The sequence below is a fragment of the Aphelocoma coerulescens genome (genome assembly GCF_041296385.1).
Source record: "Aphelocoma coerulescens isolate FSJ_1873_10779 chromosome Z unlocalized genomic scaffold, UR_Acoe_1.0 ChrZ, whole genome shotgun sequence".
In the NCBI taxonomy this organism is placed as follows: domain Eukaryota; kingdom Metazoa; phylum Chordata; class Aves; order Passeriformes; family Corvidae; genus Aphelocoma; species Aphelocoma coerulescens.
Window position 1 is genome coordinate 68,474,530 of NW_027184085.1, and position 15,538 is coordinate 68,490,067.

Sequence of the window (15,538 nt, forward strand, 5' to 3'; positions counted from 1 at the left end):
GCAGTGGCACAGGAACGTGTCCAGCTGGGCTGGGGATGTCTCCAGAGGGGGACACTCCACAACCTTCGGGGCCAGCTGTTCCAGGGCTCTGCCCCCTCCATGGACAGGAGTTCTTCTTCACGGTATGGTGGAACTTGTTGTGGTTTATTTTATGGCCGCTGCTCCTCATCCTGTCACTGGCTCCACTGAACAGATTCTGGCACCATCCCCTTATAGGAACTGCCTTGGAGATATTTATACGCATTAATGGATTCCCTCTTACCCGTGTCTTCTCCACACCTTTATTTACCACAACCTTAAAGCCTGTTAGTTCCCAGATGTCCCTCACTACGAGATGCATCTGCTGCCTCCGCCACTGACGACAACGAACCTTCCTCCTCGCCGACCAGGCTTGAAAGCACACCGGGATTTCACCCCAAAGAACACCCGGCTTAAGGCAAGCTCGCCGCATCCCACACCCCGCAACGCTTCTGCCGAGCGCCCCCGGGTCCCACCACCCGCCTGCCACACGCTGTAAGACCGATAACGACTTATCTCCATCCACCACGAGGCACCCCCACCGCAGAGCCGGGAAGGCAGAGCCGCGGCCCGGCCGCCCCCTCAGCATCCCCGCCCCGGACGGACGCGCTGTCCCGCCCCGCCACCGCGCTCCGCCCTTCCGCCGGGACATGGCGCAGGAGCCGCGGGACATGGACGGCGACGTGGAGGACGGCGAGCTATCCGGCTCCGACTCGGACATGCCCGGCGCCGGCTCCCCCGGGCAGGTGAGGGTGGGCAGCGGCCGGAGCGCCGGGCCGGGGGGCGCCGGGCCGGGGGCTGCGGGACGGGGAGGCCGCGGAGGCCGCGCCTGAGGGGCTTTTACCGGCGTGCAGCGCTGCTTCCCGGGCCGGTGGCTTCTCCCGGGGCTTGGTGGCTTCTCCCTGGGCCGGTGGTTTCTCCCGGGGCTTGTCGCTTGTCTCTGCGCTGGTGCCGCCGGGGCCTCCCCGGGGAGTCGCTGCCGCGCCGGGCGCGTGGCGCGCGCGGGAACAATGGGGGCAGCGGCGGCAATGGGGACGGTGGGGGCAGTGGGGACAATGGGGACAGTGGGGACAGTGGGGGCAGTGGGGACAGTGGGGGCAGTGGGGACAGTGGGGGCGGTGGGGGCAGTGGGGACAGTGGGGGCAGTGGGGGCGGTGGGGACAATGGGGGCAGCGGCGGCAGTGGGGGCGGTGGGGACAGTGGGGACAATGGGGGCAGCGGCGGCAATGGGGGCAATGGGAGCAGTGGGGACAATGGGGGCAGCGGCGGCAATGGGGGCAGTGGGGACAATGGGGGCAGTGGGGACAATTGGGGCAGTGGGGACAGTGGGGGCAGTGGGGACAATGAGGACAGTGGGGGCAGTGGGGACAATGAGAGCAGTGGGGGCAGTGGGGGCGAGCCGCTGGGTGACCACGCGAGAGCTCCGAGAGAGCTCCGAGCACTGCGAGCCCCGTGGCCCTGCGGCTCGCCCGCGTCTCTCCGTGTCTGGGTAGAGATGCCAGCGCTTGTCCCTGTGTCTCTTGGGGTTTCCCCCTTATGTCCCCCCCGCCACCAGCCCAAGGTCCCCAGCACAGGAAGGAGCTGGAGCTGCTGCAGCCAGGCCAGGGGAGGCACCAGGATGAGCAGAGGGATGGAGCAGCTCTGCTGGGAGGAAAGGCTGCCAGAGCTGGGCTTGTTCCGCCTGGAGAGGAGAAGCTCTGGGGTGACCTCACTGGGGCCTTGCAGGGCCTGAAGGAGCTGCAGGAAACCTGGAGAGAGACAATTGCCAAGGGCTGGAGGGACAGGACCCAGGGAATGGTTGCAAACTTACAGAGGGCAGGTTTAGATCAGATACTAGGAAAAAATTCTTCCCTGGCAGGGTGGGCAGGCCCTGGCACAGGGTGCCCAGAGAAGCTGCAGCTGCCCCTGAATCCCTGGCAGTGTCCAAGGCCAGGTTGGACATTGGGGCTTGGAGCGGCCTGGGACAGTGGAAGCTGTCCCTGCCTGTGGCAGGGGGTGGCACTGGATGGGCTTTAAGGTCCCTCCCAACCCAAACCAGTCTGGGGTTCACAGAGGATATGAGGAATTTATTTTGTGAGGAATTTGTACTCAGAGTATAAGGTATTCATGGTGGTGTACAGAAAGGAAAAGATTTCAAACTAAGATCAGTGTGTGACACTGTATGTGTAAGGAATTATATTTTCTCGAGTAACTTTGATCTTTGCAGTATAGTTCTGAGAAATGAAGTGCAAAATAAGTTTCTTAGAGAAGTGTTCAGTCTTTTTTTATTTATGCTGGTTTTGGTATTATACTTGAAGTTAAAGGTTTGTATTTCATAATGTGATAAGTTGAATACTTCTCTTTTCTGTTTGCTGTTTGGAGAAAGAAGAAGCAGTGCCCATGTTGACGAAAGCAGTAAGGCTAAAGAAAGAATTTTTCATTTCACCTGAAAGTGAAGGAAGAGATCTTACTTTGAAAGATCATGGGACAGCATATAACTTTATAAGAAAGCACTCAGGGAATAACTGGAATTATGAGCAAGAGTGTTTCTTGAGTATTTGTGTATCAGTGGAATGATTTTTTGGTGGGGGTGTTTATTCTAATTAATTAGCCATAGTTAATCCATGGTGTCTGGTTGGTTTAAAGGAGGAAAAATGGGTGGTTCTGTAAGGCCCTGCTGTCTCCAAGCTGGTCAGGTGTTGTCCTGATGGAACCAGGATCACAGTACACTCTTAGTCTGAGCAGCATCCCAGTTTTGTGGGTTTGGTTTTGGGGTTTATTTTTGGTCATTTGATTTTCTCACTTGAAACTCCAGCGAGATTATTAACTTCTCTGCTGTTAGACAAACCTCTGGTAGGTTGCTCTGTTGTTCTGGTATTTTACTCTTCTTAGAGCTGCTGTGCATGTTGTGTCTTTGTCCAGTCTGGGAATAGTCACTACTTTTCCAGTCTCATAATAATTTTCACTCAGCAAAGTTTGCATTAAGAAGAGTGACTGCTGATGTGTTTCTGTGTCAGCCATGCTCTGTTTCATGTTCATACACTCAAAATACAGGAGTTTCAAAGGATGCTCCTGTGCTGTGGCCCAGGAGATGCTGGTGGAGGACTGCACGGCCATGTGGGTTAGAATTATGTATTTTAGCTAATCGACGACTTGATAGCTCTTCTAATTTTCATGAATAATGTGTTTCAATTCACTTTTTCATTCCAGAAGCCACACGCTGGCAGTGATTCATGCAGGCCCTTCCAGAGCAGCATCTCATCCTGTGCTCCCAGTGTTCCTTACAGGACCACCAAGAGCGTGGATTCCAGCGAGGAGAGCGGCTCCGACTCTGACGACGACAGCTGCCTGTGGAAGCGAAAGAGGCAGAAGTGCTTCAACCTCTCCCCTGCCAAACCTGAGCCCTTCCAGCTCAGCCAGAGCCACCAGAAACAGACTGCTCTGCGTGGCAAGAAGGTCAACAACATCTGGGGCGCGGTGCTCCAGGAGCAGAACCAGGACGCGGTTGCCACTGAGCTTGGGATTCTGGGCATGGACGGCTCAATTGACAGGAGCAGGCAGTCTGAGACTTACAACTACCTGCTGGCTAAAAAGCTGATGAAGGAAGCCCAGCAGAAGGAGGCAGAGACTTTAGATAAAGAGCTGGATGAGTACATGCAGGATGACAAGAAGGTGCTGCCAGCAGAGGAGGAAAACGGGCAGGGCTTCCTCAAACGGAAGCGGCCCGTGAGAGATAGACTGGGCAAAAGGCAAGAGATGAAATACAAGGGAAGGTATGAGATAACAGAGGAAGATTCAGAGGAAAAAGTGGCAGATGAAATTGCTTATAGGTGAGTTTAATAATGGTATGTTTTCACTTCACTAAGTACTGGTGGTTGGTTGAAAGAAGAGGGGGGAAAAGCTCCCCTGCTGCTAAATAAAGTGTCACACCAGATCATGAAAAGCATTTCCAAAATCCTGGGATAAAAATGCATCACTGTGGCTGGTGATCTTGTACTGCCTGTTTCTTTGAATTTTTAGTGTTTTTATTTAAAGAGACACCAGGATGGTTTGTTATTTGAGAACAGTGGCAAGGAAAAATTCAGTATACAGGTTTAGTAGTGGCTTTTTTGGGGAAATACCCCATGGTTGTTTGGAGTTGGACACCAATGCACACATGCTGTGGTCACACAAAAATCTTGTTTTAAGTTCTAAACCTTTGAAACTGGAGATAACGTGGGCAGTGCAGTGTTTTGGATGTAGTCAAACTGCCACACTCCTCTTTCAGGAGTGCAAGGGAAGAAAATTATGTTAAATAGGGAACAAGACAATTTACTGACAGTTAGCTTGACATTTGAATAAAACCTGGGATAATTTGTCATTGTTGTTTTTATACATGTGGCATTACTTCAGAGTCTGGCAATACTACAGCAATTCGACAGTTATTAATGCTGTTAACAGTTCTGGGTAGTTTCTCATTTATTATTTTGAAAACTTTGAGCATATCTCTTGCAATAAACTCCTTTTTGTTGTATACAGCTTCATTGAAATAGGACAGAAGCCTCTTCTTTCTAAATGTAGTAGTGGTGGCACTGAGCTGTATCAAGAGGGTTCTGATTGTAGTGTAATTTTTTCTTTTGTTTGTTTGCTTTTTCTAGATTATCATAGATCAGTCAACAAATTGATTTCTTCTTTGTTACGTAGGTTTGTCTAAAAATGGCACGTGATACAGGGGAACTTCTGCACTTCCCATTTTCTCCAGTTGCTGATTAAACTGTAAAAAGTTAATTTTAACTGTTAAATGCACAAGAAGCTTTTATACTTTGATTTCAGAGGTTTATGCAGATCTTTGCAGTTTCATATTTGGTTTGATATTTCACAGATCAATAGAAGAAAAATAACCACTCAAGGCATTTTCATTGAAACAAGTTTTAAAAGTGCCTGCTTTAGGGAAAAAACGTCCCTCAGAAGCTCAGTATTTTGAAATCTGATTCAATACACCATTTAAATACATTTGAATGCATAGAATCCTCAGCACAAAATGAATTATTCATTGTGGAAGTTCCACAGTCAGTTATACTCGAGAAATTATCTTGACAGTAAATGTGCTGCTTTTTCTTTTCCCCTCTGTTCAGACTTTGTGAGCCAAAGAAAGACTTAATTGCTCGAGTAGTGAAAATAATTGGGAAGAGAAAAGCCATCGAGCTGCTGATGGAAACAGCTGAAGTGGAACAGAATGGTGGACTGTTCATCGTGGTAAGGGAAATGCCATCCTGTGGGTTTGCCAGGGACGGGGAGGGCAGCACAACTTTTTACTTGTAGAATATTCACACAGTGCTGATGCACGTCTCTCGTGCTGGGCGTGTTCTCCTGGAGTTTTGTGGCCTTCCCTTGCCACGAGACTCCCTCAATAAACACTCACGTAAGCTTCCAGCAGGATTTGAGCAAACAGTAAGGTGGAATGAACCTGGAAATGACCCAGGTTCTTGTGCTGAGGTTGGTGTCTGATTTGCAGCGATAATGTTGTGTCTGTTACTGTGGCTCTCTTCGGGATCTTTCCCCTCACAGACTCAGGACTGAAAGATCCTCAAGCTTGAATAAAAAACAGCATTTCCAGTATTCCATTTGCAGAGTAACTCCCAAAAGGAAAGCTCTTGGCTTTATTAGGGAGCCACGGGCTTGCGTATTAGCAGAGCAAAACTGAGCACTGATTTCTGTTGCTAATCATGGTCAGAACCCTATACCCCATGGTTAAATTATCAATTTTTGGCATGTTTTTGTTCTTGTTAAATACTGAGCCTCAGTGCATAAAACACAGTGGATGAGAAAAGCTGTGGGTGAGGAAAAAGTGGGTGAGAACCAGGAAATACTTTCACTTGATTACAATTTACGTCTTTTAAGGTCCATCACTCGGAAGCAGAGGGGAGGGGAAAAACAAGTAGGAGAACACAGTCTAAAAAAAATACCAAAATAAATAAAAAAACCCACCACCTCCCTCCTTCAAAAAAAATGAAGGCAACAAATTCCAGCCAGCCAATTGTGTTAGAAGCCTTCTGTTGTCTTGAAAGATAATTTAATAAGTGTTCACAGAGGAGATGAAGAGACACAGCTCCTGGTGGCACAGGTTGCTTTGGATGCAGATCAGAGTACACTCTTTGAAAGGCAGATCACAAAAGACACATGAAATGCAAGTGATAAAAAGATGTTCACATGTGCTGTTTCAAGAACCTACTTAAAACCTGACCTTCCCTGTTCTTGGAATTTTTTAGATTGTATAGTATGTTATTTGGCAGGAAAGTATCACATTTTGCATGGTGTCACCCCAGTTTTTACTGGAGTAAAAGTAGTGTTTCATACTACAAATTTTAATTGAATAATAGTATGATAATTAGCACTTAAAATTTACAGAGGTTTCAAAGCTGAGCCCATTCTGTGCTTTAGTATTGCACTGCTGCTGCTGTGCTGAAAACTGCTGGGTCTAATGTGTGGTGGGGAGGGAGTTTAAAGTACAGGTTGTGTTTCCTATGGCTTCAGCAGAATTGCAAAATCCTCTAGGTAACACAAGTTGTAGCATTTCTGAGCACAATTATAAAAAAAACCCCTGAGATAACATAATTTTATTAAATTCATTTTAGACATTTTACTGGGCTTATGTGTTAGGAGTGCTGGAGTATTTAAACTTGTTGCAGATAGCTGTGAGAGTAGTTAGAATATTATTCATATTTTGTTTCTTCGCTACCAAAATCAGGTTTAGCGTGTGGTTTTACTTAACATTATGTTCTAGAGGAAATTTTTTTTGTAACTTCATAATTTTCCTGTCCAGATTTAGCAGGCTGGTTGTTGACCTTCGTATGACTAATTCACTCACAAATGAGACATAGCCAGGTCTTTTTTCATGTGATACTTGACACACGCAGAACTTAAATTGGTTTTATTTTGTCTCAACACTGAGTGTTGCCTTAGAAGCTAATTTTTGTCAACACTCATCATTAAGCTTGCTGTTCCTAATTTCCTCTCTCCCTATTAAGAATGGCACCAGGAGAAGAACACCTGGGGGCGTTTATTTAAACCTGCTGAAGAACACACCGAGCATCAAAGAAGAACAAATCAAGGTAAAAATGTCAGGAGTGCAAGTGTACATTCTGGTTTTGTGGGGTTTTTTTTCCTGTTGGAAATGTCACGATTGAAACTCCCTAACTTCTAGCAAATTCAGCTATGTGTTCCATTGAGACCAGCCTTTCACATTCAAAATACAGGCAAAAAATAAAAGACCTACCCAAAAACTGTTGAATTGCCATTAACTCTGAGCAGAGAGAATTCCCTTTTGCATGTTGCCAGTCAAAAAAAACTGTTGATGAAGACGAGATTGTAGATTTTGAATGGGTAAACCTTAGATTTTCCTTAATTTGTATATTTGTGTTCCTTACAGCAAAGTTATCCATCCATGTTGTGTTTCTTCCTGTGGAGTTCTGTGTCATTGTGCATGGATTGAATGCAGGTCTCTTAATGGAATATTTCTGTCCTGTACAGCTCCAACTGTGGCACCAGGCAGAATTTCTCATTACATCAGTTGATGGTCTAAACTTAATCTGAATTGCTCACTGGACTCATGTGTGGTGCTCTCTAAATCAGTTTTGTAAGCTTGTAAACATTATTTCTCTGAGATGTTTTAACTGAGTGAAGAAAATAACCAACTTTTTTTTTCTTTTTTGTGGTATATGCTACTTAGTAGAGCTTTTGTTAAAAAAAAAACTATTTTATTTTGCTGGTAGGTGGCTACAGGTCACTCTGTAAACCCTTCTGGGGTCTGGTACTGGGAATTGAGAACCAAATCAACATACATTGTGATTTCTTGTTTTATTTTTGGAGAAAAATGAAACAGGAAAAAAAAGACCAACATCTTTTCATAGCTTACAGTGGTCACAAAAAATTTAACAAGTTGCAAGATTGATCACATTATACTATTACAAAAGAAATTTTTTGTTCTAACCTCTTCCTTAAGTTCAGTCTTCTTCTGCTCTCAATAACAAGTACTTTAGTTAAATATTGACCAGTATTTGTAATTTTTTTTTTAATCACTTCACATTTTCTTCAGGAAATACCAGTAAAATGAATATGCAAAATTTTTTTTTTTTTTTTTTTTTTTTTTTTTTTTTTTGCTGCTTACTTGTTTTCTTTCAAGGAAATATTCTATCTGGAAAACCAGAAGGAGTATGAAAACAAAAAAGCTGCCAAGAAGAGGAGGATACAAGTTCTGGGGAAGAAGATGAAGAAGGCCATCAAGGGGCTTAACCTGCAAGAATATGACGATGCCTCCCGTGAGACTTTTGCCAGTGACACAAACGAGGCTCTGGCTTCCCTGGATGACCTGCAGGAGGGGCACCACGAGGCAAAGATGGAACATGAAGATACCATTGAAATTGATAATGCCCATGATTTGGAGATATTTTAGTCACTAATATTCTTGATAACAGAGCCTCTATGGAACGTGTTGAATGAGCCTTTCTTGTAATCCCATGGCTTCTTGTTTTCGAAGCGTGGGGAATACTTGATGCTGAAGAACAGGATGTAACTCTTAGCTAAATTTAACAGCGTGAAAGTCTTTTAATTGTCCTGTTACTTGTTTGCTGAGTCCTCAGAAACTGTTAAGATTTTTCTAGGTAACAGCCCTGCGTCACCATGTTCCTTAGGAAGTGTTTTTAGTCACATGTTAGGTTTAGGAGTTAAGGCTATATTTTAACCAAATACTTCTCATTTAATTTGCTGAAGCACACAAAGTCATCAAGTGAGCAATGCTCTTTACTGCAGATGAATTTAAATTTACTATAAATTTAGTCTTGATATAAAAGATCATATAGTCTTACTGTGGCAGTGTATTGACAAAAACAGCAGTATTAATAGGATTAAGGCCTGTAAGAACAGATTGGTTCATTAAATAAACTTTAGTGGTCAGTGACTTTTGAATAACAACCCTGTAAATAAGCAGTATTGAGCGATGTATGTTTCAGATTTCTGCAGCAGTTTTATCCTTTCTGTTCCAGTGGTGACTTGAGCTTCCTACCTGTTCTAAACATTTCCCATGATTAGACACACACCTAAGTTCCACAGATCTTTTTGTTTGAAGACACATACAACTGAAAGCTTTCAGAGTAGTGAGATTTTACTGAGCTGTGTTCCCTTCAAGGGTCTGTAGTCTGTACATGCAGATATAAACCCTTTACCCTTCAGTTCTTGTTTCTGTCCTCCTCCTGTGTGTGGTGAGGTAATGTGTAGCTTGCAGAAGATTTTCTGTGCTGCCTCTTGCAGGGGATATTTTTTTGGTTTTTTTTTTTATTTGATGCAGAAAACTATCGTGTAGTTGGTTAGTTCAGCTGAAAACAATTTTTATGTTGAACGTTCTTTTTAATATAGCTGAAGAACTTGTGCTACACTGGTATGTATGGTCTCAAGTACTTTGTCACTAATTAGTTGTGGCTTTTTTTTGTGACTAGACACTATTCAACCCAACTTTTGCACATAAATTTTGTTCACCTTTGAGTCCTTGAGTTTTAGAAGGAAAGTGTGTCACTAAAACACGTAATCAGTTTATGAGATTGAACAATTCAGGGCTGTCAAGAGCTGGCATTTAAAGGATTGCAGCATTTGAAGAAACACTTCTGACACATAACAGCACATTCCATTACCTGCCTTACTAAATCTGAGTTTTGACTTCTCTGCTTTCTTTCTGTTCATGTGTCAGAGCTCCTGATTGTTCAAAAGTTACTCATCAGCTGCGCAGCATGCCTTTGCTGGTAGTATTTGCTCTTGCTGAAATAACAAAATTTCTTGTTTTTTCATTAATTTTCCTAACCAGTGATGGTCAGAGTGAACCGGTGACTTCTGTAAGGGAAACAGAATTTTGTGCTGTTCAATTGCTTTGGCACTGTACCATTCGATCCTGGTTTTGGGAACTGCTTGGGGATATGTCTTAACTGTTTTCTGGATAGAATCAGCAAATTGTAACATTGGTTTAAGCAGTTTTTTTATTGTTATGTAATTTGCACTGTGTATTTTTTTAATGTTAATATTTCTAAGGCTGATTTCCCGGGCCAAGGGTACTGAAACGGTGTGTGAAGTGTTGTCTTTAACAAAAGGGTGATACAGACATTAAGCTATTGGAGACGGCAGTGAGGATGGGGAGGGCTCTGCAGGGGGAGCCTGGGGGCTGAGGGCACTTGCTCTGTTCAGCTGCAGAAGAGGAGACTGAGGGGAGACTCACTGGGGTCTTCAGAATCCTCAGGAGGGGAAGAGGAGGGAAAGCTCTGATCTCTTCCCTCTGGTGACCAGTGACAGGACCCCAGGGAATGACCTGAAGCTGGGTCAGGGGTTTTAGGTTTAGGTTGGATTATAGGAAAAGGTTCTTCCCCCAGAGCGTGGTTGGGCACCGGAATGGGCTCCCCAGGGCAGGGGTAACAACACCAAACCTGACAGAGTTCAGGGAGTGTTTGGACAATGCTCTGATCGGGCACAGGGTGGGATTGTTGGAGTGTCTGTGCAGGGCCAGGAGCCGGACTGGATGGTGCTTTCCAACTCAGCAGATTCCATGGTTCAGTTTCCTCCCAAGGTCTAAGAGACCTTTCTTACCTTGTGTTTTTTCTCTATTCTCCCTGGCTTTCAGTGGAGTTCTTTCAGAAGCGAGCCAGTTCAAAATGATGAGTAGCCACGTCTTCACTCCTGCTCCACCAGCAATTTCCTTCCATATCAAACAGGTTGCATTAAGCAGCACCAGTTTTTGTGTGAGAGGTTTTCTCTCTCAGCTCCTACTTAATCAACTTTGGTCTCTCCCCAGCTGGTGCTCACAGGGAGAGCACCCCTGTGGTCAGGTGTGAGCTGTGTTTTCTCTGGGAACAGATCTGTATCTTTAGATTTTGGTAGCTGGTGTTCTGCAGATGAAAATGCAAGCACAAGGGCTGGGGTTTGAGCTCTTGGGTTTCTCTGACGAGCAGGTGTGGTTGAGGCATTATCTTTGCTGCAAATAAAGAATATTGCTGGTACAGAACATCACCCTCCATCCCATAAACTATAGCAGCATAATGAGCCACCTTGTCATACCTGAAGAAGATGGTGAAAAAATGAGGGAAATGTGCTTTCATCTGAAAACACAATGCTCATTCATAACCAAAGACCTTTTGCTACCTTGCATCCGAAATTCAAATTGGAAAACAGTGATTTTTGGTACCACCAGAAAAAATTATGAACTCTTCAGTTTTACTGTGGATCTTGAAAGCATCATTTGAAGTATCATGGCAACTTTAAAGATTCTCCTTCTCCTTCCACAAAGATGATCTCATTAAGATGTTCTTATGCCCTCCAGGCTCATTAACTGCTGTTTGCCAAAATTCTCAAGCAAGCATGGAATGACGCAGTTCAAGGTATAAAGGTGATGGGAAAAGGAGATGGTTGTATTAATTATGGCATTTTCTGTTACAGAGAAGACGAATTCCTTGTATTTTTTCAGAGTAAAGGTGAAGGTGTAGAGTGAGTAATAAAGACAATTCTTGAAGTTTTTTTTAATTCCGAGTTTTTAGCAATCATAAAACTTCAGTATGACAACACTCGTTATTTATCCCCTTAACTTAAACCATCCTCTGACTCAAAAGGACTCTGTCAGAGGCAATATTTAAAAAAAATAATGTTCATATCAATGTACAGAGAAGAATTCACGGTTCCAGTGAATACAGGCTTACTTGGTGCCCCAGTGCTCTTCCTAATTCTTACTGGTCAGCAGCACCTCAGAGATCCAAGCCTTTTCCTGAACCACTGTGGGGCTTCAGTGGATCTGGGAGTATCCAGTCTGAAGAGCTTCAGCATTGACACTATCCATGCCATAATTGTGCCTCCCCTGATGAGGGAGAATTTGACAGTCTTTGCCAGGAGTTCGTGAGACGAATGGGGCTATCAGCCTTCTGTGCTTTCAGATCGTTGTTTATAAAGTCTTACCAGAGAAATAGAGCCACCTAACGTGACCCAGACAAAGCACAGAGCAGAGAATGCAGGAGAATGCCCCATTATCAAGATTTACACAGTCTTTTAAAGGTAAATCACCCAATGGTCACTAAAAGCGTACATTATTTTTACTTTTCCACCAATGTATTATAAATCATCTTGTCACGTAGACAGGAACTGTGGAATTCTTTGTCCAATCATCCCAAACTACTTTTACTGCAGAATATGGAGTAGTAGTAGAAGAAGAAGAAGGTCTGGAGAACAACACCACTCCTCCATTTTGATGGTTTTTGCCTTTATCTGTTTACTACATTAACAAACCCAAATACTCTCTAAGTTTTTCACCCTGTGACAATCTTACATAATATTCTATCACCTAGTTCACACCAGTGTGGTTTCTAATTCTTCCCAGAGGGTAGGCACTTTTCTCCAAGGACAAAGGTCAAAACCAGTGTTGTCCAGGGGGTAGGAACCCTTCAAAACAGGCAGAGAAATATTCTCTGCACTCTGGGTTCCTACAGGCATCATAGTTTGCTTAAGGGGTTCAGGAATGTGGCAGGGGCAATGACTGCAATTTCCTGGGACCACCTCTAGGATTCAGCAGGCAGCTGGAAAACATGTGGCCACCTCTGCAGCAGCTGTGGCCTCTTGGTGATTTTGGACCTAATGCATCCCATCTTAGTGACCTGCCAGACCTAAGTTCTTGGAGAACAAAGCTTTACTTACAAATTACATATTTGAAGGTTTCTTGTCTTGCCCATCTGCAGTGGTGATAGATGCCACTTTTTCCGAGCTGTGGGAGGAACATTCAGCTGTGGTACATTAAATATTGCCCAGCCAAATGCATTTCTAGAATCACAAACATCTGGGCCTAAATACTGACAAAAATGAGGAATGTATATCTGAAGTTGCAACAGGAGACTATGCACAGACACCTTTTGGGTTGTTGGGGTTCTTGCTTCTTTTTTTGCTTGAGCAGGGAGATTTATTTTTCGGTTATTTAAAGAAACTAAAAAAGCAAAACAACAGTTTTGTATCATTAAATACGTACAGAAAAAAACACCTCATTCCACCCGGGGAAACATTTTCAAGATAATAGTTTTACTAATTGCAAACTTACTAGTGATCCAGAATATCAGCATTCTTCTTTAAGACATAATCCCTTTGAAAGGTGCTGTCGTTTTTCTGCAGAAGTTGCACTTTTTTTAGGTTGCCATCTGAATTTTTCATTTGTTCCATCAGGTGATTATTGGTGTTTGGGGTTTGTTTGGTTTTTTTTTCACCAGTTGATAGTATAATTGTACTATCAATTATACTGTACAAAAATACAGCAAATTACTGTAATTATTTACAGTAATTATTTTACGTTTGCTGTTTAGTTACCACTGATGAGCTTTGCACTGACACCCTTTCAGCCACTGAAATGTCTTTATTCAACATGCAGAACTGGGTGAAATAAATCCCAGAAGACCATTCTGTCTTGGAGCACCAGGAGAGACCTTGCCATGGAGCTGAAACAAAAGCCTCCAAAAATAAAATAATAAAAAATAAAAAAAGCCCTGAGAAATTTTAGTTGCTAATACCCTCACACATTCCCTGTTTCCAGGTGTTGGGCAGCTGTGATTGCTTTTCCATGTGGCTGCTTTTTCCTCTTACAAAGCAAACTGGAACAGAACAGTATGTAATGTTTAAATGGCATACAAAACTGCACCAAACTGTTGTGTGGACTATTTTCTTTGTAAAGAAAAATAATTTCAAAACCCCACCAATTTGCCTTAAAGTGGACTTGCTCTCCTTGGTGAAGAATGTGACAACCTAAAATATTTAGGACTCAAGGTTTTTGGTGGAAAATCAGAGTGTCTGTGTATATGTACAGGACCTATGTAGCAGCCCAATCTTCTTTTTCCCTAAGTAGCCTTAAATCTAAAAAAAAATTGCATTTTTATTTACTTAGGAAAATATATAAAATATATCTTGCACCTTGTTGCTGCTCCATGAAGAACTTCTGTCACAGTGGATAAGATCTATGGTTGCTATAACCTTTTCTACAGAAGTTGCTGCTAATACTATTTCCATGCTTTGGGAACAGGTAACACCTTCTGTCTGCTTTTATTTGATGTTTATTTGTAATGTTATTTCTCTGAGCTGTTTTCTGCAAACTGCTTAATTTCTTACCTTACCCAGATGAAAGGCATTCAAGGTGATTTTCTGTGCCGGAATATCCTCAGTACCTCTCCACAGACTGGAGCCTTTTGCAGGCTGGGATGCCCCAGTTTAGCCAAAAGAGTGTTGAGCAGATGAATACCCGAGCACCACAGCTGTAAAGTGCAATAATCTGCAGTTTTAAGAATGAGGGAGTGAAACGATCAGGGTTGCCAAACAAAAGAAGGGGCTTTAGGATTCCCTAACCTGAAGATATATTTTTCTGTGTTCTGCCTGCCCTGACTGACTGCCTGGGCTCTCAGGAACGCTCTGCTCAGCAGCCAGCTCTGGCAGTGCCCCGCTCCAGGAGTTTCCTGTGGATAGGTCCCAAAGCATTTATGGGATAAACTCCATGCCAAGGGTCCTGGCCCCTCGGGACACCACTTCCTTTCCTCTCCCCCTTCCTTCCTCCCTGCTGCAGTCTTGTCTACTCTCTTCACAAATGAAAAGAGGGAGGGAGGTGTAGACCTGCTGCAATTTTCTCTGTGCAGCAACCCCGCAGAGAACGGAGGGGTGTGCACATGTGAGACAAGCCATAAAGTACTTCTAATCTCAGCAGTTACACGAGGAGTTAAACAGATGAGATTAAAAGCAGGCATGAAAGAGGCTGTTCATGTAATTAATTTATCACTCTGCTGCTATCTACAAAACTATAATCCCTGCCCAAGAGATAACTAAGAGTGTAATCAACAGCCTCCAGTAAGCTCTTAAAGGTGGGGAAAGAGGAAGGGGAGGGGAGGGAGAGGAGAAGTTCCTGTTCCTCTTGGAAGGGACCTATGAAAATCATCTAGTTCAACTGCCTGACCATTCCAGAGCTGACCAAAAGTTAGAACCTTTTATTAAGCTCATTGTCCACATAATTTTTTTAAGGCAGGGTATCAGGCATGGGGTATCCATCACCTCTGTAGGAACCCTGTTCCTGAACCTCTTCTGGAGCAGCTTTGAACCATTCCCACCCATCCTATCGCTGGATCCCAGGGAGATCAGTAACTCCCTCTCCACATCCCCTCCTCAGGAAGCTGTAGAGAACCATGAGGTCATCCCTCCAAACTGGACAAACCCAAAGTCCTCAGGTGCTCTTCATGGGACGTGAGACTCTGGATGCATTCAAGCACCTCAATATTCTGCTTAAACTGTGCACAGCACTGCACACAGAAAACCCCACAAGGCTCCTTTGGCCTCTCTGGAGCTTTTAAGAGCTGCCAGTTTCATGTAGGGGAACATAAGCCTTCCACCAGGGAACACGAACTGATAATAAACCGCCTCTGTGACATTACTTGATATGAGTAATAAAGTAATAAAATAATTAAGGTTATTTTATTTTTATGAGGAAAAAGCAGAATTTTCTTCTCTGAAGATGTAATTACTTGCAATT

General features: G+C 43.9%; 1 protein-coding gene across 1 annotated transcript; it reads left to right on the forward strand.

The window, feature by feature from the left end:
- Positions 1-656: 656 nt before the first annotated feature.
- Positions 657-11,529, forward strand: PHAX (phosphorylated adaptor for RNA export). Its single transcript, XM_069001731.1, has 5 exons — positions 657-764; positions 3,208-3,827; positions 5,112-5,232; positions 7,005-7,088; positions 8,159-11,529. The coding sequence occupies exons 1-5, from the start codon at positions 669-671 to the stop codon at positions 8,426-8,428; spliced, it is 1,191 nt and encodes a 396-aa protein (XP_068857832.1). The 5' UTR covers positions 657-668; the 3' UTR covers positions 8,429-11,529.
- Positions 11,530-15,538: the final 4,009 nt, after the last annotated feature.

Bases quoted from the DNA above. Each gene is read 5' to 3' on its own strand.
- PHAX (XM_069001731.1), top strand. From the start codon at position 669: ATGGCGCAGGAGCCGCGGGACATGGACGGCGACGTGGAGGACGGCGAG. The intron at 3,828-5,111 runs GTGAGTTTAATA...CCCTCTGTTCAG, and splicing joins GCAGATGAAATTGCTTATAG to ACTTTGTGAGCCAAAGAAAG. The intron at 5,233-7,004 runs GTAAGGGAAATG...CTCCCTATTAAG, and splicing joins ATGGTGGACTGTTCATCGTG to AATGGCACCAGGAGAAGAAC.